At 37.5% G+C, this 24,697-nt stretch overlaps 1 protein-coding gene across 1 annotated transcript in view; it reads right to left on the reverse strand.

The window, feature by feature from the left end:
• The window catches only part of ap1s1 (adaptor related protein complex 1 subunit sigma 1), an 89,892-nt gene that overhangs the window by 58,788 nt on the left and 6,407 nt on the right, over positions 1 to 24,697 (reverse strand). Inside the window, 1 exon segment of the mRNA XM_028798009.2 lies at positions 1,971 to 2,149. Coding sequence (XP_028653842.2) covers positions 1,971 to 2,149 — 179 coding nt within the window.

Here is a 24,697-nt window from a genome sequence, read left to right on the forward strand (position 1 = left end):
CAGGTTGTTTTGCCTGCCTAAGGTAAAGTCATACCTGATGAAGGATCGCATGAGTCGTGGGGTAGAGGGGTCCTTTCATCGGACTGGCTGGCCCAGCGCTGTTTCAGCTGTGGAATGGTCAAATGGGGGAGGCAGCTTGATGGCTGAAGTCTCCAGGACTCAAAACAAATCCAAATCATATTATGGGATATCATCTACTGTTAAATTCTGCTCCATAGTAAAAATTTTATTTTTATACTGAATTGAGGATTTGTTCTGTTCTGTGTATTTTATTGACCCCCATCTTTTTGACACCCACTGCACGCCCAACCTACCTGGAAAGGGGTCTCTTTTTGAATTGCCTTTCCCAAGGTTTCTTCCATTTTTTCCCTACAAGGGTTTTTTTGGGAGGTTTTTCCTTGTCTTCTTAGAGAGTCAAGGCTGCGGGGCTGTCAAGAGGCAGGGCCCGTTAAAGCCCATTGCGGCACTTCTTGTGTGATTTTGGGCTATACAAAAATAAATTGTATTGTATTTAGATCTTAGCACGGTGACATCACAAATGTCAATGGCAAAGGGAACTCCAGACCCTAGAAATTTAAGACAAGTTCAACCTGCATACTCCCTAAAGATGTTCTAATCATGTTCACCTAATCTGAAATACCAGATTCTAATTTATGGATTTTATTTATAAGGTATTTTAGATTTAGGTTATGAGAATGAACACACCAGGTCAATTTTATGCATCATTTGTTCAAGTATACCATCACATTATCTATATACATGCTTTGCACAAAGATCTAATGTGTGCCTGTTCAAATATGTTGAAAAAGTCACATTACTAAAAATAAACACAAACAGTACTTTCTTAATTATTTGAACATTATCCTGATATGAATGTGGAGAACAGGAAGAATGGGTAAGCTAGGAAGAAATTAAAACATAACCTTTCTCGTTTATAGGAGAATCACAAAAACAACATAATTCATAGCCACAAGAAAATAAGCATATTCCAAAACAAAGCATGTGAATCAGGTTTGTCTATGTTCAGCATGCACAGGCATATTAAGAACAGTTTCCCATTGTAAAATTAACTGCAAATAAAGTAAAATTATCAAAAAAAAAAATTATTCAAAAGTAGCTAATGAGACTTACCTTTCACAGTATAGTGACATTACACAAGTTATTCCTGATGGTCAGTTGCCTAGTCATGAACTTAACATTTTGTGAAAGAATAAAAGTTAGATGCAATTTTCTCGGCATTAACATGGCCCTTTGATATGAGCAAAGTAATGTTGAAATGCTAATGATCTAAATTTAAGCAATTCTTCATGTCAGCTGTGTATGTAACCTAATACAAATGAACTTTTGAGCAGAATAGTGCAACAGACTACTCAGTCACTAGAGCGCTATCTGTCCAAGCAAATGTAGGATGACGGGTAACACACCATACAGATCTTCTCTCAGTTTATATACAGATAGCATGAGACACACTGGAGTTGACATGGCCCCACAAACGGTCAACAGCTTATTGAGTCAATGTCCTGAAGAATTAAGGAAAGTGAAGTACCTGTTCACTATTAGGTAAATGCCCTTAATAAAGTGAACATTCCATAGATTATACATGAATGCACATATACATGTATTAATTACAGAAATCTGTGTGGAAATAAACAGTTACTGGCTATATCTTTTAAAACAAGATCTAATGTAATATAAAATAGACTTCCAATGCAAGTGTAAGGAATCTCATAAACCCTTAGTAGTAAAGCCTGCATGTATAATTAAGACAGAATGTTTAACTTCAATCTTAAAATACACTAGACAAGTTGACTTACTAGCAATTCTAGAAAATAGTGCAAAAAAAAAAAAAAAAAAAAACTAACCACTGTCTGTATCTTTCTGTTTGACTACACATTGTAAGTCATTAGTGGAAGAGAATACTTAAACTTACACTTTTAATTTTAAAAACCTGCTCTTTATTCAGCATATACCTTTTATAAACTATCTTGAGGTCTCGCCACTCCAGGAAACTGCACATCTTGGGCTTCCTGGCAAGGACAACTTGCATCAGCTCACGAACCATTTTCTTTTTCTCTCTCTCTGACGTTGCAGTGTACCATTTCTGCAAGCGCAACTTTCCCTGGCGACTGAAGAGCAGCATAAAACGCATCTGTGGTAACAAAAGGCAGACACAAATGAGTCAAGATTTTCATAATACTGTATAAGAAAATGTGTACTTTAAAATAAGTAAAAAGTAACAGAGCTGTTTAGTTACTGTACATATACATACATTAATTCTTGCTAATCAGCATTAGGGTTTACTGCAGCCCATTTTAACAAGTTCTGAGCTCTGGCTTCCTACACATTAGTAGGTTAGCTACAAAGGAATAGAAATTATACAATATTGTATACTGTTATTACATGTTTCCAACAAAAATGTCCTTTCCAGTATATTACAACATATCAAGACTAGTCAAACCGATATTCAAGATGTTAAGTCGCTAATCAAAAGATTTTAAATTACTAAACTGTTTGGTTTTTTTTCCCCAGTTTTGTCCTTTATTACTTGCTGGTTACATCCTTATTATAGCCATGAATTGATAGCGGCTTGTCAATTCAATTTGGTTTTCAATTTGTACCTGATGATTTGTAGTTCATTTCGATTCAAAATAATAACACCTGCGCCTGTATGTTAACAAACCTGGCTACATAAACTAATCCTTAATAGACCGCAATAAACTAGGGGTTTGCAAAAGAAAGGGGAGGGGAACGCAGCAGACCTGCCATGGTTGACATTCTTAATAACAGATTTTAAAGATTGTTTTTAAATTATATCACATAGTTCTTAAATAACTCAACAGTAATATTGAAAATGTTCAAAATTAAAATTTTGAGACTAAGAAAACAAGCAGCTATAATTTCTTACTTTTAAATATGTTCTCTTAGCTTACAGTGTAACATTTTAAATAAAGTATTATTTGACTAAATGTGAACAGTTTACTTGCCGGGGTTCCCAAATTTTTTCAAGCAGAGGTCTCTCAAAGCATTGTAACATCTGGTCAGTGCCCCCACTAATATAAAGCCAATGCTGCAAAGTACAGCAGCATCTTGAATCGCAAGTACTGCTAACAGTAGTAAAATAGCATGTTTTGGGATAACAATAGACCTATCAAAATCAAAGTAGATGCTTAACTACAGTAGCCTAATGACACATGTGATCAATTGTTATTTGATATCTCTATAAAAGGAGTTCTCATTATTTTTTTTCTTAGCATACTCCCCTGCTTCAAAATACCACAATCTGTTCGGTTATGAATTGTTAAGTATTGAAACCTAATTATTGTAGGTACAAACAACTAAAGGATATGTAACTTAAATTCCCCATCCCTAAGATTGTATTTTGGAATTTTAAACAAGGGATTGTTGATTTTTTGTGTAGATGTGGGTGTATGTTTTTTAATTTTTCTTATTTTTTAATGTAAGAACAGTAGGTGGTTTGATATAAAAAACTGAAAGTCCTTTAGTATACAAAAAAATTATATTGAATAGTATACATGTGAATTCAGTTAAAAAGTAGTATTTACGATTCAGACAATTCTGTCTGAAATAAAAGCTTTCCACTGTTGATTAACATTAGTAAACACTAAAACGTAATGTTATTATTAATGAAATAAACATAATCTAATAGCTAATGTTCATCTTTGTTACTCCACAAATGCTATTCCACAAATGCTATAAAAATGATGGTACACTAAAAACGTTTATCAAAACTAAAAGTATTGTAATGTTGGTGGAATGGACCTGAGAAAGAAAGACAGAGATGCACTCTGTGAGAGGAGGGGGAGAGAGAAAGACAGCACTCGCCTGAAGAGTTGCAAAGAGGTGGGGTCACCTTGGACCCCAAGTAAGCAGAGGAAGACTTTGAACTGGCACAGGTGGGCACTGAACAATGAAGAGGACATCATTGTGGGGTGGGAGAAATGGGACTGTCTCTCAGCACAGAGTGGAGTGGTGGAACTGAAACAAGGCAGAGTACAGCGAAACAAAATCAGCTGCTGTGTTTTTTAAGGCACACTTTTTCAAAGTTTTTTTTTTTTTTTTATGTGCGTTCTCTCACATGTCACCTGGGAGCTGCTCACATATTGCACAGCTTGAACCCACAGCTCCAGTCAATAACTACACTGATATTAGGACTAGTTTAAAGCAATAATTGAAGAATATTTTGAAGTTATACTTATTTAAAATATAACTAGAATTAAGACAGACACGGTCTTAATAAAGTATTGATCTATCTATCTAATAATTAGCTGATTCCCAATTGTGAAGTATCACTAAAATAATTATTAAAGAAATACTCCACCCAAATGGAACACACGCCACAAGATAGTAGTGTATGGTAAATATTATATGGTTTTCTGCAAAGAACTTTCAGTCTTAAGTTTGATATTACTGTAATCTAGATTAAAATTGATCATGAATCAAACTGTGTTTTGCCTTCATGCCACGTGCCAAAAGGATGACTAAAAAATCATTTACACATCACTAATTTTTGTGTAGGGAAATCACTTTAATAAACTAGAAGATTTGTCAACTACCTTAAGGTTCGGAAAGTCAATTTTTAATGCCCCGATTCACAAAATTGAATTGACATGAAAGAATCCATAAAAATCTCTGTACTGATTTAATCTAACCGCTCTAATCCTTATGGAATACTGCTCACAAGGACACTTGTTAGTTCACATCAGCCATTTATTTTTCTATAGCTAGGTCAATGCTTTATGCTTTTCCACTATTAAGAAAGATCTATTAAACCTGAATGGCATATTCTAGTTTATTTGAAGAATTCATAAACTGACTTTAATGAAACTGCATAAGGGTCATCTTTTATATTTCAATAACTTATTGACAGTGAATATTATAAAGGGGAAGGTGCACTTCACACCACCTATTTTCCAAGCATGTGCCTGCTAATTATCATCAAAAGTCTGTTTTTGAAATTGTAATAGTGCTTATAGCAAACAATCCAGATATACATGATCCTCAAATTTAGTTGACACGGGGCTGTTTTTTTTAAAAGAAGCATTAGACTAGGAGATAATTAAAAAAATAAAAAGTGCAATCAAAACAAGGGGCCAAAGGGACAAGTCAAAAAATGTGTTTGTGAAAGCCCAATAATCTAAAGTTAAAAAAACAAGCAAAGATCAAAGCCAGAACTAAAATTGAGAAGCCCTAGTCAAAACCTTTGAATAGAAGCTATAACATATCTTTCATCTTTTATATTTGATTTGTCTTTTCTAATAAGTAAAATGGAGGTATGCATTATAAATTTCATTCTTGTTTATAATGGCCTAAAAAGGGTTCGGTCTACATACATGGTATATTGTCAAGAAACATCATTATTTAAAATACTTACAAGCATCAAAGCACTAACAGCACCTGAAGTTATAGAAGTTTATTACAGTATTTACATTATAAACACATTTTTTGCAAAAAATATGTTTGTTAAGTCTACTGTATATCAAATGAAGACAAAAAACATACAACATTAACAGGACTACTGTTTTCTTTGTATCAAACTGTGATGTAAATGATGTTTAAAAAAAACAGTAAATTACTGATAACAGAGTTCCTCTAAACCTGAAGAAAATGCACAATATACACACACACACACAATATGTCTTAGCAAGTATTATAACTTTATACATATTTGTTATATTACAATATTTGAATTCTTACAGCTGACTTTTTAATAATGACTTGTGGGTAGAACCTATTCTGAAATGAGTGAGAATGGTCTTGTACCTTGGCTAAGGTCTTTAATTACAATGTCTTTCTGAGGTAGAAAGTGTTGTATATTTCCTAAAAAGAAGGCAACTGAGTGACCTTCACCATCCTCTGTAATGCTTTACAGTCTTGAGCCTAGCAGGTACCCTTACCAGGATGTGATACATCCAGACAGGACATACTTCATTATGTCTCTACAGAAATTATTGAAAAGAGATGCCAAAATGCAAGTTGTCTTCAGAAGTCTGAGGAGGTAGGTGTGCTGGTGAGCTTTTTTCACAAGAGACAAAATGTGTTGTGCCATTTAAGGTCATCTGTGTTCAGGCCTATGATGGTGGCATCATCAGAAAATGTAATAATGGAGTTTGAACTGTGTCTAGCCAAATAGTTACGAGAGAACAAGGAACACAGAAGGGGGCTGAGTACCCTGGAGTGTCAGTGTTAAGGGCCAGTGCGGAGAATGTGATACTGCCAAAACTGATGCTGATTTCTGCTGGTTAGGAAGTCCAAAATCCAATTGCAGAGGGAGTCACTGAATCCATTTTGGTGGTCAGCTTTGAAAGTACAACAGTGTTAAATGCTGAGTTGTAGTCTACAGAAAATAAAAACTTGGGAATAGCAGTGTATTGTATTGATGTGCCAGGAAGGTATGACGTACAAGGGATAGGGCAGCCTCTGTGGACAAGCTGTCATGATAACCAAACTGTAGATGATAAATATCTGAAATATTCTGTTTAATGTGTCCCAGCACCTGTCTTTCAAAGCACTTCATCATGACTGCAAGCGAGTGCCACTGATCTGTAGTCATTCAGACAGTCTACTTTTGTTCTCTTAGGCAGACAGATAATTGGTGTCCTTTTGAAGCAGACAAGGACAAGAGTTTTTCAGTGAACTGTTAAATATGTCTTTGAAGATGTCAGCTAATTGGCTGCTACATGTTTTTAAAACAATTGGTTTTTTCCAAGCCATCGTTTCAAAATGCGTAGCTGCCTGCCATCAGTAAATTCCTGATGTCAGCAGTTATCCGCAAATAATTATTAGGAAAGAGTTTAATTACTTTCATAGGCACACAGTTCTCACACATTTTTTGATGAAATCCAATACGTTACCCACATATTGATCTATATATGATAGTCTCTCTAAACATGTCCCACTTTACATAAGTAGTTTTGTCCTATGCTTATTTAGTCCAACACTGCATTACTTTTATTGCTGGCTGTGTTTGTTTCAGTATTTTCTTGTAAAGTGAATTACAATACATATTGTACCCAGTCTACGATTTTCATAAACAGGACAGGAAACTGGATATCAAGGTCTACGCAACACTTATATAATGTCCAGCTTGTAGATCCAATGACCAGATGTTTTTGTTGCATTCTTACCTACATCTATTATTAATCTCCAAATTGCACTGGATCAAAATCTGAGAGCATGGACCTCTTCAAGAAAACATGAGCTTGCTATCAACTTGTGGGGCTGCAACAATTAGTCGACATAATCGACGACGTCGACTACAAAAAATCGTTGACGCAGATTTTTTTTATTGTCGACACGTCATAAGTAGAACCTTCAATAGAGGCTCCAGTCACAAAGAACCACATTGTTTTTTGTAACTGCAATGCACTACATGAACGTGTGGGGGCAGTATCGTTTGTTATTGTTTGTCAAGAGTGTACACAGTCCTACCAACGAAGAACATCTGAGGAGAAGAAGAATGTAGAGGAAAATAAACGAGGTTGCAATGGCGAGTCAGATAGATGAGGGGGAAGGAGATGGAAAAAAATTTAGACAGAAACCTTCTAAAGTGTGGGAGCACTTCACCAAAAAAAAAAAAAAAAAGATGAATGCAGATTATGCAAAGCGAGCTTTCTTTTCACAGTAGCACCACCACGATTCATGAGCATCTGAAACGTAAGCATCCTGGAGCTGTGTTGCCACCGTCTCTTGAGAGGCAAGTTTTAGCGAGTAAAGTTAGTTTCACGTGTGAACGTTGCTGTTTGTACTATAATGTGTATATCAAGGTTTTGACAATGATAGTTAAGTGAATATAATTTCATTTATGTTTGCTAATGTGTTTGGAGCTATAGTAAACGAGTGAATAGGAATAGATGAGCTGTCCTAGTTTTTTTTTTTTTTTCTTCTTTTTTCGTATAATATTTGAGTTCATATGAATAGTAAACCATCTCTAACTAACGTTAGGTAACTTGTGTTTTGGAGCACATCAGTAATTAGCTTGTTACATATTTTAGTCCGTTATTTTTTATTTTGGCATAATATAGTACATGATGCGATAAACTACAACACTTTTCCTTCAGAGTGTGATGATTAAAACATCTTTCTCTGTTGCTCTTTATGTTTCAGTGGTACTAAGCAAAGACGTGTAGACAAGTTTATCCTGAAGAGATGCTCTTGCACTGCTCAAATGGCTGAAGTGTTTACAGAAATCATCCTAACATGATTGTCAATGACATGCGACCTATAGCTATGGTTGAAGATCAGGGCTTCAAGCAGATGATCAACACATTTCATCCAGGCTACACCTTACCCTCCAGAACTCATTTTACAAAGCTCATTGAGGGAAAGTATGAATCTGCTATTACTCAGATGAAAACTGTTCTTAAATCAGCCAAGAACAAGATTGCCCTGACAGCTGATGCCTGGACCAGTGCTGCCACATAGGCTTACCTTGGTATCACTTGCCATTTTAAAAGTGATGATTGGAAGCTCATTAGCTTCAGCCTCACAACCATGCCATTAGAAGAACGACAGACTGGGACAAACATTGCCGCATGGATTGAGCAGGCTGTGGAAAAGTATGAGATCCCTCCAACCAAAATTGTGGCAGTTGTTCATGACAATGGCTCCAATGTCGTCCGGGCAGTAACACAAAGAGGGAAACAACACCTAGACCTCAAAGCTGATCAGTAGATCATTTTAGAGAAGCTGGCTAAAGCTCTCCAGGACTTTGAATGTGCTACAGTCTACTTGAGTGGGGAAAGCTATGTGACTGTCTCTGCTCTGCCTCCACTGGTCAAAAGGCTTCTGAAATCCACCCACACTATTTATGATACAGTTGCTCTGCAGGCCTTCCATGCAGCTGCTTCAGAGGAGATCACTGCACGCTGGTCAAGAGAGGTCACCTTAAAAGATGATGATCCAAACAAACTGATCATTGCAACTGCACTAGACCCACGTTTTCGAAAGTTGAAATTCCTGAAACCAGAAGAGAGGTTCAGTGTTCAGAACAAAATACAGGCTCTGGCCCTCCAGTCAATGAATGGGAATATTACTCAAAACAACCAGCTTGCCACGGGGCACGAAGAAGCAACAGGACCAGATGATGAGGGCGCTTCAACTTCAGCTGAGAGAACTTCAAACAGATCTCTACCAGCTCTTGATTCACTGCTTGGATGTGACTCAACAGACAGTGACAATGAGAACACTGAAGAAGATGCTCACGAACAACTGATCACTAATGATGTAAGATTTATTTATTGAAATAAGAATAGTGCATATTAAACATGTCAAAATTAAACATTTCAGATGTAGCCAACTGGCTTATATTTATCTGTTATCCCATGCCAGGTGATGATGTTCTTTGGAGAGCAGCCCATCTCGAAGACAGAAAATCCTCTGTCTTGGTGGAAGGTGAATGAGGCAAAGTATCCCACTCTTGCCTTATTGGCAAAATCATTCTTGTGTATTCCTGCTACCTCTACTCCCTCTGAGCGTCTCTTCTCAGCAGCTGGGAACATTGTCTCTAAGAAAAGAGCCAGCCTCATACCAGAGCATGTCGAAATGCTCACGTTGCTGCACTGCAATCAGGAATATACAGTATAAACTGAATCTTTTATAAACTGTACATTATTGTTTTATTTTATTTGAATTGAAGTCTTATTTAAACTTTTGGACTTTAAGACACACCAGTGGCCATTTTTGGTTAGGTTAAATGCACTTTTTTTGTTTAAAGACTATGTGCACTTTAGTTTGTATTGTTTAATGTATTTCTTTTTTATTGTGATGGTCACACTAATATAAAAACATCTGATTAGTTTCAAATTCATATGTTTCACTAGTTGTTATTTTAATTTGGTTATTATTAATTTTAATCGTGTTAATGCAGAGACATCAGGGTGACATTCACAGGTGGACAGACATGAGCAGATGAGGTAAGACATGCACTGGAGCCCAGAACAGGATGCGCAACCACAGGTCGCAGGCATCAAAATAGTCAGGCATGAAATAATCGTGACTAATCAAAAAAAAAAAAAATTGAACGATTAGTCGACTACCAAAATAATTATTAGTTGCAGCCCTACTATCAAGCAGGGGCAAGGAACAGTCACCTTGAGTGGTGTGGTAAAATTCCATTGTCTTATTCACAAATGAAGGTTAAGATTGACCACCAAGGGAGCATAGTGGTTGCACAAATGTAGCACTGTACTGTACAATAGTGAAGTGACACCTACATCCTTTGACAATGTTGTTCAATTATGTGAATGATCCACATTTTTCACCCTTACCTATAGTCATAAAATTTTGGTACTGATAGCAAAAATAAGACGGCAAGTATAAGATTCCAATTCAAGGCTGTTGAACTCCAAAAAAAGGTGACCAACAGAAAAATTCAGTAGACTGTCAACCATCCAATTGATTAAAAGATGACAGAGTGGTTTGGGAATCTAATGACGATTCACTGAATCACTGGGAGAAAGACCATGGACAGATTCCTGGCATCAGACTGCCTGGGAAAGGCCTTGAAAGATGAAGAAGATAATAAGTGAGGGAGTGTTGTGCATTCTTGGTTTTCAAGCCTTGTCTGTGTGTTCGAAAGAAAGACTTTGGGAGCACCCGATTAATTTGAATAAATCCAGATTGAGGACTGTTAAGCCAGTGATAATAATTGTGTGTATACTTCCAAATAAAACTTAAATTTAGTTTATAAGCACCACAGCCAAAGGGCATATCTAAATCTTATTCCACTGACAATTACTGCATCTTTTCTTTCACCTTAAACTGAATTTCAAATGTATGTCCTGGGTATACTTTAAAACAATAGTCCAGATACTTCATCAAACCTTCAGTACCATCAAAAGTATCCATACATCCATCCATAAACTTCCCAAAAGAATTTTGTTCTGGTTCAGGACCATGGAGTGCTTTTGTCATTACCAGTCAACCCTGGATAGGATGGTAGTACATTGTTCACAAAACCTCTGACAGTGCAATGTTGAAGTAAATGTTCCAAAGCATTCTGTCAACAGATTCTTACTTTTATATGAAAACACCTTTCAAAAAAAAAAACAAATTCATAACAGCAGGAGATAACACTTGTGGTAGCACTTGGCTGTACCATACAGAATATTTTGCTACAAGTTTTCTGTGGAAATCATTTAACCCTTGTCATATTTACCAGTGCTTATGGAGGGATGGAATTTTTAAGTTAATGGCACACATTTTCAGCTCGATTTAAGGTAATACTCTGAGCTGTTTTGATATGGGCAAGAACATTCTATGTGGTGGTATCTTTGTTGAATCATATAGGTTTTCCCCAAGTATTGTGGTTTACTCCCTTTTCTTAATACATATACAGTGCATCTGGAAAGTATTCACAGTGCATCACTTTTTCCACAATTTGTTATGTTACAGCATTATTCCAAAATGGATTAAATTCATTTTTTTCCTCAGAATTCTACACACAACACCCCATAATGACAACATGACAAACGTTTACTTGAGGTTTTTGCAAATTTATTAAAAATAAAAAAATTGAGAAAGCACATGTACGTAAGTATTCACAGCCTTTGCCATGAAGCTCAAAATTGAGCTCAGGTGCATCCTGTTTCCCCTGATCATCCTTGAGATGTTTCTGCAGCTTAATTGGAGTCCAACTGTGATAAATTCAGTTGGTTGGACATGATTTGGAAAGGCACACACCTGTCTATATAAGGTCCCACAGTTGACAGTTCATGTCAGAGCACAAACTAAGCATGAAGTCAAAGGAATTGTCTGTATACCTCCGAGACAGGATTGTCTCGAGGCACAAATCTGGGGAAGGTTACAGAAACATTTCTGCTGCTTTGAAGGTCCCAATGAGCACAGTGGTCTCCATCATCCGTAAGTGGAAGAAGTTCAAAACCACCAGGACTCTTCCTAGAGCTGGCCGGCCATCTAAACTGAGCGATCGGGGGAGAAGGGCCTTAGTCAGGGAGGTGACCAAGAACCCGATGGTCACTCTGTCAGAGCTCCAGGGGTCCTCTGTGGAGAGAGGAGAACCTTCCAGAAGGACAACCATCTCTGCAGCAATCCACCAATCAGGCCTGTATGGTAGAGTGGCCTGATGGAAGCCACTCCTTAGTAAAAGGCACATGGCAACCCGCCTGGAGTTTTCCAGAAGGCACCTGAAGGACTCTCAGACCATGAGAAAGAAAATTCTCTGGTCTGATGAGACAAAGATTGAACTCTTTGGTGTGAATGCCAGGCGTCACGTTTGGAGGAAACCAGGCACCGCTCATCAGCAGGCCAATACCATCCCTACAGTGAAACTTGGTGGTGGCAGCATCATGCTGTGGGGATGTTTTTCAGCGGCAGGAACTGGGAGACTAGTCAGGATTAAGGAAAAGATGACTGCAGCAATGTAGAGACATCCTGGATGAAAACCTGCTCCAGAGCGCTCTTGACCTCAGACTGGGGCGATGGTTCATCTTTCAGCAGGACAACGACCCTAAGCACGCAGCCAAGATATCAAAGGAGTGGCTTCAGGACAACTCTGTGAATGTCCTTGAGTGGCCCAGCCAGAGCACAGACTTGAATCCGATTTAACATCTCTGGAGAGATCTTAAAATGGCTGTGCACCGACGCTTCCCATCCAACCTGATGGAGCTTGAGAGGTGCTGCAAAGATGAATGGGCGAAACTGGCCAAGGATAGGTGTGCCAAGCTTGTGGCATCATATTCAAAAAGACTTGAGGCTTTCTGGATACACTGTATGTTAGGTTAATTGGCTTTAAATTGTTCCAGTATGACAGACTAGGTGCAAGTGAGAAACCACACAGGATTGATTCCTTCCTTGTGTCCAACAAACTCCAGCTTGCTCTGACCCTGTGATATAGAAGTAGTGATGATCCGATCAATCAGTTGCCAATCTAAATTACCCGATTTTCACTACAAAAGATTCAATTGGTGAATATTAAATAGGCAAATCACAAAAAATGTTTTTTTTTCCATCATCTGTTTTTCTAGGCTTTATGTTAATTTAGTTCTAGTACTCCTTTACATGAGTTATCATGGCAGCTGAGCCAGTTCATGTCTTTTTTTTGCTGCAAACTTCCTGTAAACAGTCTGTTAAGACAGACTTTACCACAGAGAAAGAAGATTGGAATGCTAGCCTTTAAAAAAGAAGAGCCAATTATTCTCAGCATTTAAATCCAAACTGAAGACAAATTACTTTGGCACATAGTCAAATCAGCAGCTTGATGATTTTATTTATTAAGGAAAAAAAACTATCCAAACCTACATGGCCCTATGTGAAAAAGTAATTGCCCCCTAAACTTAATAACTGGATGTGCCACCCTTAGCAGCAACAACTGCAATCAAGCGTTTGCAATAACTGGCCAGGAGTCTTTCACATCGCTGTGGAGGAATTTTGGCCCACTTTTCTCTGCAGAATTGTTTCAATTCAGCCACATTGGAGGGTTTCCGAGCATGAACCACTTTTTTAAGATCATGCCACAGCATCTCAATTGGATTCAAGTCCGGACTTTGACTAGGCCATTCAGAGGTGGACTTGCTGATGTGTTTTGGATTATTGCCCTACTGCAAAACCCAAGCGTGCTTCAGCTTGAGGTCGCAAACTGATGGCCGGACATTTTTTGGTAGAGAACAGACTTCATGATTCCATCAATCACAGCAAGTCGTCCAGGTCCTTTAGCAGCAAAGCAGCCCCGGACCATCACACTACCACCACCATGTTTGATTGTTGGTATGATGTTCTTTTTCTGAAATGCTGTTACTTATACGCCAGATGTAATGGAACGCGCACCTTCCAAAAAGTTCAATTTTTGTTTTGTCAGTCCACAGAATATTTTCCCAAAAGTCTTGGGGATCATCAAGATGTTTTTTGACAAAAGTGAGATGAGCCTTTATGTTATTTTTGGTCAGCAGTGGTTTTCACCTTGGAACTTTGCCATGCATGCCATTTTTTGCCCAGTCTTTTTCTTATGGTTGAGTCATGAACACTGACCTTAACTGAGGCAAGTGAGGCCTGCAGTTCTTTAGAAATCTCATGGATGAGTCGTCGCTGCTCTCTTGGGGTAATTTTTGTAGGCCGGCCACTCCTGGGAAGGTTCACCACTGTTCCATGTTTTCTCCATTTGTGGATAATGGCTCTCACCATGGGTGTGGCTAGTGAAATTGAACTCAGCATTCCAAAAAATGTGATTAACCATACTTACTTCGTAATTTAGCAAGGGAGAAGGGTGGGGGGTTGGTGGGGTCAGATCCCAATTCCTTTTTCACATAGGGCCATGTAGGTTTAGATAGTTTTTTTCCTTAATACATAAAATCATCACTTAAAAACTGCACTTTGTGTTTACTTGGGTTATCTTACTTTTCACAGCACTGTAGTTATGATTTATTTGAATAAAAAAATGTAAGAAAATAAATGAGTGAATGTAGCATTTTTACTGTATTTTCAATGCTAAGGTGCCACTAACACCATATTGAATGATTAACCTAATAGAACTCAGTATATTTATACCCTGACCTAAAAATTCACAGCAGTAAAATAATAATCAAAGATACAGGGAATGATACAAGGAAATGTTTCAATATTGCATATCATTATTACTATGAGACATGCCTGCCTGATTGTGCTCTTTCATCTAGTAGTTTAAACCTCTAAATGAAAACTGAAATGAAATTCAGCGGGTTGGAAAATGGCTGGATGGATTAAGGTCTCACTCATTGCATTGCGCTTAACACCTCATACTCACAAGCTTTTTACCCTTTCCTAACTCAAACTTTTTTCTTTTTACATGCACACTGTCAAAACAAACAGGATTGGCAAGTCTTTTACACAATGTTAGCAGTATGGAGGGGGTGCACTAGTGGACTAGAACACTTGTTCACACAGTCTCAATTTCCTTTTTTAGAATGGAATCTGACATAAATTCTGCCCTGTCTCCACCTCTGCCTTTTCCTTCCAAATGGAGTAAAAAGTGGCAACTCTTAACATCATGTATCATTTGACCAAAGAAATTGAGCAGTGCAGATGCTCCTGCAATTCTTTCATTGCTCCACCAGAGGGTTCCTAATCACCTTTTATCATCAATCTGGAATTATTCTTGCATTTTTCTTTGTGTGAAAAAAAAAAAACAAAAAAAACAAAACAAACACACACACACATTGAATATGGAACTACCAGCTTGAGCTCCAAATCTTTGCAATTGTTGGCTCAATCCTTATTTTACAAGCACATGCCCTTTCCCAAATTATTTCATCTAGCTTTCCTGCTCTAAGTCTACCAGTCCTTTTTTTCCCATGTTTAAGATGTATTAGTCTGTATCTACAGGATGGAGGTACAGTAATCCCTCCTCCATCGCGGGGTTTGCGTTCCAGAGCCACCCACGAAATAAGAAAATCCGCGAAGTAGAAACCATATGTTTATATGGTTATTTTTATATTGTCATGCTTGGGTCACAGATTTGCACAGAAACACAGGAGGTTGTAGAGAGACAGGAACGTTATTCAAACACTGCAAACAAACATTTGTCTCTTTTTCAAAAGTTTAAACTGTGCTCCATGACAAGACAGAGATGACAGTTCCGTCTCACAATTAAAACAATGCAAACATATCTTCCTCTTCAAAGGAGTGCGCGTCAGGAGCAGTGACTGTCAGAGAGATAGAGAAAAGCAAACAAATCAATAGGGCTGTTTGGCTTTTAAGTATGCGAAGCACCGCGGCACAAAGCTGTTGAAGGCGGCAGCTCACAGCCCCTCTGTCAGGAGCAGAGAAAGAGAGAGAGAGAGAGATAGAGAGAGACAAAGTTTGTTTTTCAATCAAAAATCAATACGTGCCCTTCGAGCTTTTAAGTATGCGAAGCACCCTGCAGCATGTCGCTTCAGGAAGCAGCTGCACAGAAGGTAGCAACGTGAAGATAATCTTTCAGCATTCTAGGTGTGCGAACAGCCCCCCTGCTCAATCCCCCTACGTCAGGATCAGAGAAAGTCAGCGCAAGAGAGAGAGAAAAGTAAGTTGGGTAGCTTCTCAGCCATCTGCCAATAGCGTCCCTTGTATGAAATCAACTGGGCAAACCAACTGAGGAAGCATGTACCAGAAATTAAAAGACCCATTGTCTGCAGAAATCCGCGAACCAGCAAAAAATCCGCGATATATATTTAAATATGCTTACATATAAAATCCGCGATGGAGTGAAGCCGCGAAAGGCGAAGCGCGATATAGCAAGGGATTACTGTAAACTGCTCCAAAGCTGAACCTACAGTTTAATGGGTTATTTTGGTTTTAGAGAATTAGGTTCCTGTAACATTAACCTTAATAAGTTCCACTGGAGGCCTTCACTCTCTTTGTGGGCTTTAAAGGTACAGGTGGCCCGGCTTCTTCAGTTTCAGCAATTTGTGCATTCCGTTTCTTGAACCACATGTAAAGGGACTTTCAGTTGTCTGATCATTTGAAAGACTCAACATAAATGGATTACTTTTGCTGTCTTGAATATCAGATGTTACTGATTTTATGCCATTCACTGAAGGTGGTGAACTAAAAGTCTAAGGCTCCTGGTTTTAATTTTTGTCTGTTCATCTCTATGAAGATGATCTAAATGAACCTGCCACAAAACTTCTTGGACCTTCTTTTCTGCAAACAATTCCACTAATCTACTTTCCTCTCCCATTTCCAGTTTCTTAATCAAACTGCATCTTTTCACAAGGATGCTTATATACTTTATAAGAAAACTGGATATAAACCTTATTTACCTGCACCATTTATATATAGCTGCAATGGAATGAGGAATAGTGTGTGTTTCATACCATTTAGTTCCATAATTCTCTAAAATGTACAGAATACAAATTGTGGTCAAATATCAGATATCAACACTACATGAAGTTCATACACTGCAAACAAAATCCTCCTCAACAGCTCATCTGTCCGAATTATCATCAGCCTAGGCAGAGGAAAAATCTCAAGCAATTCAAAATGACTATCAATCAGGATTAACAAATCCTTATGGTTCTTCTCCAAGAAGTCTACATGAAGTATATGACATTTCAATTTGGTATTGTCCAATACTGTGGCTAGTTGCATACTACAGAACAAGCATCATATTTACTTACTTTTTTGAGTTACTGTCCAAATTTGGCCACCACAAATTATTTCAATCTAGAGCTACATCCTACATATTCCAGGATGTTATTCATGCAGCTCTTCAAGTAAGTGTTCATGATAACCAGTTTGCATCCTTGCTCATTTGAAAGCGGATGCCTGTGGTTAAAACAACATTGAAACATTAAATTCTGCATCTTATGTCACCACCCTTTTAATGTTAAATCAAGCATTCTCAATAAAGCTGGATCATTTTTGGTTTATTTTGCAATGTTTATAGCTTTCACGGGAAATTCTGCTATGCTAGAAATCATCAAAATTTCCAAAGTTCCAATATCTAAGCTTTCCTTTTGCTTCTGAGGCGATCTTGACAAAACATCAGCATTCCATGCTCTGCAGATTTCCTGATTTGAATGACATAGTTATACACTGGGAAAATTATGAACCACTTTTCTTTCTAGAAGTGGCTAAGGTAGATATTACTTTTTAAGACCCAGAATTGCTAAAGAGATTTTTAGTCTGTAAGAAATGCAAATTTAGGGCCATATAAATTATCCAGTGTTTGTGTTTTTTTTTTACTCTAAACATTAACAATAATGGTCCTTTTTCAATTTGTGCATATTTTTTCATGTGCATTAGAACCTCATGATAATCTGCTGAAACAGTATAGTTTTATGGCAGTTTACAACCAGCTTTTGTTTTGACTTTTCATCCAGCTCCAACTGCTGACATGCATGTGACATGTCTAATTTGTTAAACTGGTTACCCCCAGCAAAATCAGCAAACAAATTTTGTGCTGTAGGTAGTGCTCTTCTTCTATTCTTTGTTTTACTGAGACTTTATAGACACGTATTGTGAGTGAAGTTCAAGTTCTACAGCTTGCTTTAGTTCATGTTACAGGCTATACCTTACAGAACTTTGAAATAACATTTTACTTCTAACATCCAAGTACCCAAAGGGAAAACCCATTCAAACTCCATACACACACAGTGTGCAAGATTCAAATCTAGTACTCTGGATCCATTGTGCAATTTGCTAGGCCTTTAACAGGCTTTCTTCAAATATGTGATGCACATTCTCTCTCCAAACTTGTATCAAGGATAAACTCGATAACCACCAGTCTCACCTGTTCCCATCTTTTTAGCCTTGTCTACAGATCAACTGAAACTTTTTTCCATTTCCAAACAAATGCAATATCTTTATCTATCTGTATCTTAATTAGGGATGGGAATCGAAAACCGGTTCTTGTTGAGAACCGGTTCCCACTGTTTCAATTCCTTGGAATTGTTTGCCATTTTTGCAAACGATTCCCCTATCGATTCCAGTCGCCTCGAATGACGTCACTGCGTTGCGTAGCGTCATTTACCCAGCAGGAAACATGGCGCCTAAGCGGCACAAATGCTCAAAAGTTTGGTTATACTTTACGAGAAAGGATGACAACAGGGCAACTTGCAATACTTGCAACGTAGATATTTCATCAAAGGGAGGAAACACTACGAATATGCAAAAGCATTTGCACACAAAACACGCGATAACCTTAAATGAATGTTGTGTTTTTGATCCGCTCTGGACTAGTGAATCTCAACCCAGCAGCAGCGGTAACGTTTGCAGGTCCTCTCCCGTTAATACGGCAGGTAACTAATCAACTAACATTGCATATTATGTTAGCGCGATTTGCCTTATTGCAAAACCTGCTATTACTGTGCATTGCATTTAGATGACCATGATGAGAGAGACAGACAGACAGAGTCTGGCTGTCTCAGATGCTGGCAGTTCTCGCTGCAGTCTACCGGTAGCTTCTCCTTTCACAGAGGCGGGGAAAAGTAAAATGACACAGGCCAGGATAGACGAATGTCACCGAGCAGTGACTAAGTTTGTGGTAAAAGGCTTGCACCCATTTGCCACAGTAGATGCCCCCGATTTTCGGTAACTGAATGTGTTTAATTGTAGGCTAAGTCAGGGAATGTCAAATTTGCGTGTTCTCCTCTTACCAGATGTTTCATCCGTTTCCATTTCTGAGCTGAAACATGTGTTGAAGGCAGCCGTCACTGCAGATGGATGGGCAAGTTTTAGTCAAGATCATTACCTCACAGTAACGCTGCATTATGTCAGGAATGGCCAGGCTCAAAAAAAAGTCCTCAAAACCAAACCAGTGTACCAGGCACAGACAGGGACAGCTGTAGCAGAGGAGACTGATGAGATCTTGGAGGAGTATGGTATCAAAGACAAGGTTGTGGCAGCCACCGTTGATAATGCGGCCAACATGGATGTAGCTGTCAAAATAGTTGATGGTTGCAGAATTGCACTGTGCACAGTTCCATTGGACTTGAGTTGATTGTATTTGTTGCTGGCTGATGTAGTTTTATTTTTGAGTGCTCAGCTCATATATACTTTTAAAAAGGAGAGTGTAAATGTTACTGGACATTCTTGTGTAATTGCCACAGAATAATTTATGTTATACTTTGTTATTGCTACAGAAGAATATTTATTTTATTATTATTTTACATTTACACATTTTTTTCTGGGGACCCTGTGGCACCCCATCGAGGAGGCGTAGGCTGTGGATCTCTTAAGATCTCACTGTTGGGTTTGTAAGGTCATGCTACTCCTAAATTTCTATCTTGTTCAAAGATAAGATATAAAACAAAGTTCTAAGTTAATCGACCTGTGTGTTCTCCTTTTTTAAAAATAAGAATCGATAGGAGAATCGATAAAGAATCGAATTGTTAAACAGAATCGAAAATGGAATCGGAATCGTGAAAATCTTATCAATTCCCATCCCTAATCTTAATCCTTAGTAAAGTATACAGTGGGCAAGTAAGCAAAAGTACTCATTTCCAAAAACAAAAATATATTTGTTACAGGTCATCTGGCTGGAGCCAAAAATTACAAATTTGTGACTTTGTGGGGAAAGGTACAACAACTCCATATTTAAATCATGTAAAATAATTACATAAAAAAGAATAACATCTTTGAATACAAATATGGATAATTAACTAATTTAGTACACACAAGAATACCTGTAACCACAGATATGGAGTAATGCCTAGTTCATGCCTAGTTTGTTTGGTGTGTTTTTGTTTTTCTCTTCAAACTTTGGTACAACTTCTCCAAAAGTCTGTTTCTTTTAGATAGATGTGAGCATACCAATCACACTCAAGTGCGGACTAAAACAACTGGACTGGGATCCTTTGGAAAAGGTGATCTCAGTGCAGTACCAAGAAAAACCTGGAACGGTTTGTATGCGGTATTAACATGATCTGACAGAACAGATCTAACTACAGAAACTAAAGTGCATAAGGTGAAATTGTGCATGATGTGGTAGTCAAGTTAGTCTTCAGATGTTGGTAATTACAGAGTCTCATTTATAGCATAATGAGTCGTGGGATAACATGAAGCATTAAATAAAAAGGTAAAAAAGTAAACATGCTCAGAGGTACAAAGTGACACAATTTGCATAAAACAACTCACACAATTACCAATGAATCAGAGCAAGCCTTGAACCTGATCCATGCCTCTTTTGCATGCAATTGTAATTCAGTTGAAAAAGAAAATAAAGAGCAAATTCATTCGTGATCAGATTGATCAAAAAACATACAGAGGCATCGAGAAATGAACAGCAGAGCTCTGTGAGACTGACAATCATACCCCTTAATCTTACACCATGAAAATGATACACATAGACTGGTGTCATGGCTGTTGGAGAGTAAATCTGCACAATCATATAGTTAAATGAAAAAACACTTGATACATCTACTTTCATAAAAAAAAGTTTTTGCATAATAAAAGAAATCCTCGACACATCTGTGGGGGTGCTTAGTGATATGTTGAATGCACTTGAAAGTTTGCAGTGTGAAACACAACCAAACTAACTGGAAATTGAAACAAAGTAATAGATCACTTCCAATTCGAAACAAAGCAAATGGACTACAAGTGTGCACAGGAGAAGGTTATTACCTTTATTACAAAACAGATACCTAAATGTAATATTAAAATCAAAGCATGACAACAAAAAAGTGATAAGACATTTTAGTGCTGGATATGGAAGTAGAAAAAAAATAAATAAAAAATATCAGTAAAGGACAACAGTATGTTCTTAAGGAATTAGACTACATTTTTACACATACAGACACAGTCAATAGTGTCTTGTAACTAGTTGTACATTACACTGATAAGATTCTACATTTCAAAGAAGATCTAAAAATATATCCACTCTATCAATGAAAACAAAAGCTGCGTGAAAGTTACAATTCTGGTAACCCTCTGCTCCTCTGTCTGCGAAGCTCAAGGGGATGCTATAACAAATGAATGTGTTGTAACTTATTTAGAATAATACTGACATGTCAGCAGATAAACCCAGAAAAATAATACTGCAGCCTAGAAAAATATACATTTTATAAAGATTGTTATCAGATATATAACTTGTGTGCATTAAGAAGACCTAACAAGAAGAGCTCAAAATGTTGTGGGACACTAATGTAAAGTTTAACATTAAGCACATATCGGACTTGTAACTTGTTGCACTGACTCAACTAGACATTTCAGGTTTATTTACAATTTATGTGAATTAGCCCTAAACTGCAACAAAACAAACTGTGGAATTCAATATGGTTCTCACTACATGGTGCCTATAAAAACTGGTGATATAGCCTAAAAATATTTATGCTCGTTGACATGGTAGCATATCTGATACAAAGCTAAATGTATGAAGTCTAACAAATGCTTTTGTGCCCTAATGAAACAAAAGTAAAAACCTAATTAGTGGAAAATTTTCCAATATTTACTACACTAATGAAAAGTGCAATCAGATACACTTTTAATTTAAAAAAAAATCATTATCATAGGGAACAGTAAATGAGTTATTGAAATACTGTATTTTAAAGTAATGCTTTGCATTAATAAAAAATAGTAATTGCACAGCAGGAAACACCCAATAAGATAATACAAATATTCTATATTGCAATTCTGAATTGATTTGGCAAATGTGTATGGATCTGTGCCACACAAGTTGATGGAAAAATTCTAGAGCAAATTCAATGTGCCAAGAAGCATTACTAACATTATTACCAAATATTTCAGCAATTTCCAAATGTGCTTTGCTGTAAGGGATTTATGACAGGATTGGCGTCAACTGGAAGCTGCCATTGCTATGGAATGAGCCATTTCTCCAATACTGTTTGTGGCTGCCTTTGAAGTAATTCTCATTGGAGCTAGACAAGTAGTAAGAGGCATGAAATTATCCTCTGGTGAAAGGCTTCCTCCTCTGAGAAATTGCATGGTCAGTATCACTAGTATCCTCCAGAATGCCCCTTGTACAACAAGGTTGATCAAACTGCTTGATGACCTGACCACATGGGCAAGGATGAAGATCAATTCATCCAGTTCTCTAGGCCTATCGATCAGGAAGGGCATCAAGAAGGATAACGTTGTGTTTGTTGTTGGAGGCAAAGAGATCCCACGGTTGGCAGATCAACCTATCAGAAATCTGGGGAGACAATATACATCAGAGTTGTCAGACAAAAAGGTTGGGAAGTTGGTGCAGAAACAGTTGACAGAAGGGCTTGAAAGGATTGACAGCTATCCGCTTCCAGGGAAATACAAGGTGTGGTGTTATCAGTACACACTTTACCAGTATGTGATGTGGCCATTTAAAGAGAGCAAGGTACCATCAATTGCTGTCAGCAGGATGAATTGCACAGCTGTTATATCAGGAAGAGGCTTGGCTTCCCCCATTGCTTTCTCTGACACAGGTCTCTTTGAGAAAAATGCCCGTCAGCCTTGGATACAAGCAGGAGAAAACCTGTTTGGTGCTAGAACTGAGGGAAATCCAGGGACCACCTGATAAGGAAGGCAGAAGTGAATGTCGGCACCAAGGTTATTATAGTCAATGAAAACTAAAATCTAAACTGAAACTATTAATAAAAAATCATTTTCATAAACTGAAATAAAATCATTAACAAAACTAAAATAAAAAACTAAAACTAAATGAATTAGCTGAAAAGACTAACTGAAATTAAATAATTATTTACAAAAAATATTTTTAGTTTTCGTAACAACCGGATTACATAAATGTAAAGAATTATTATTATGCAAGGGCTAACCTTAGCTGCAGGTAGCAACCGGTCTTGCGCAAGGGCTAACCTTGGCTACAGGGTTCACGAAATTAGTGAAAATATACTTATATGAATTTCAAATTTGGTTTTTAAATAAACATTTCTGCTGCTAGTCTTTAACACTTGTCACTTTTAACTCTAAAACAGAAAGTCATCCACCATGAGCTGACCATATATACTCATCCAGTGAATGCCGGCTGGTGACAGAGGGCAGGTGTCACCGCATTTGCGGTGACAGTACAAGCTGAATATGGGTAAAGCGTTTGACAAAGAAAGCGATTTACTGTGTGATAATAATGACAGTTCTTCAGGAGCGGAGTGTTCGTGAAGCATACCAAGGTAATGATTTTGTTTTAAATGTGCTCAGCAACTTTCAAACCTGCCATTCACTGCATCTCCGGGGCTCAATAGAGAAGTCATAAATACAGATAATCCCTTACAGAATTTCAATCTTTTCATAAATGACAGCATTTTAGCTGTAATTCTGACTGAGTACAAGATTCATTATGTACACAGCAATTAATTCAGCAGCACACACTAAACTAAATTCCAGGCTGCATTAGTTTGATGTCCATTATGATGAGCTGCCACATTTCTTTGTGCTTCTTGTATATGAAGATGTAATTCAAACACCTGAACTCGGAATGTGCTGATCAACAATACCTTTACCATATGGACAGAAAAATCACGAGTGAGTAACATTTCAGTTTATTTCTCATGTGTCTGCGTTTTGTTGACAAGAATTCACCTGCCACTTCACATAGGAGAAATCCTTTTTGAAAATAAAATGGCACTGATTGCGAGACTGTCTAGGTCAACATAAAAGATCAGCATATTTCTGCTGAACAATCACTTTTGCTTTAAAAAGGTTGTTTAACAACGAAGCAACATACACCTTGCAAAATTTCTGAGTTGGCAATGTCTCTACTGAACTACAGGTAGGTAGGAGAAAAGAGTCTGCCAACTAGTGTAAAACTAAACCTACTAATGTGTTTTTGTATTTATTCTGTATTTATTAATTTAACTTTTTGGTTTTACACTCACAGCTCAAAAAATACCTGATATTGTGAAAATAATCTGGTGGCAGAATTATGTTTTAAAATATTTGTCTCACTCTTTTCAATATTTCTCTCTCTCACTCAAACTAGATTGTTGAAATGTCATATTCTTTTTGTTCTTAACATCAGTCATGTCATACATATTGCATATATAGTATTGTTGCAATAGACTGGCACCCTGTCCAGGGATTTTTCCTGACTTGCATCCAAAGCTGCTGGGATATGTTCCAGGTTTCCTGCGATCCTGTATTGGATAAGTGAGTTTAGAAAATGTATATATCACTCCTAATCTCAGATGCTATTTTTGTCATTTGTGGCTGTCCATACTCCCATTACCTGCCCTTATTCAAGTCTCGCTACCCCTAACCTTAACACTACATGCTTGTTTTTCTTTATTTCTCTTAATACAGCTAGGCGGTGTCTGCACAC

This window comes from Erpetoichthys calabaricus, chromosome 3 (genome assembly GCF_900747795.2).
Source record: "Erpetoichthys calabaricus chromosome 3, fErpCal1.3, whole genome shotgun sequence".
NCBI lineage: Eukaryota > Metazoa > Chordata > Cladistia > Polypteriformes > Polypteridae > Erpetoichthys > Erpetoichthys calabaricus.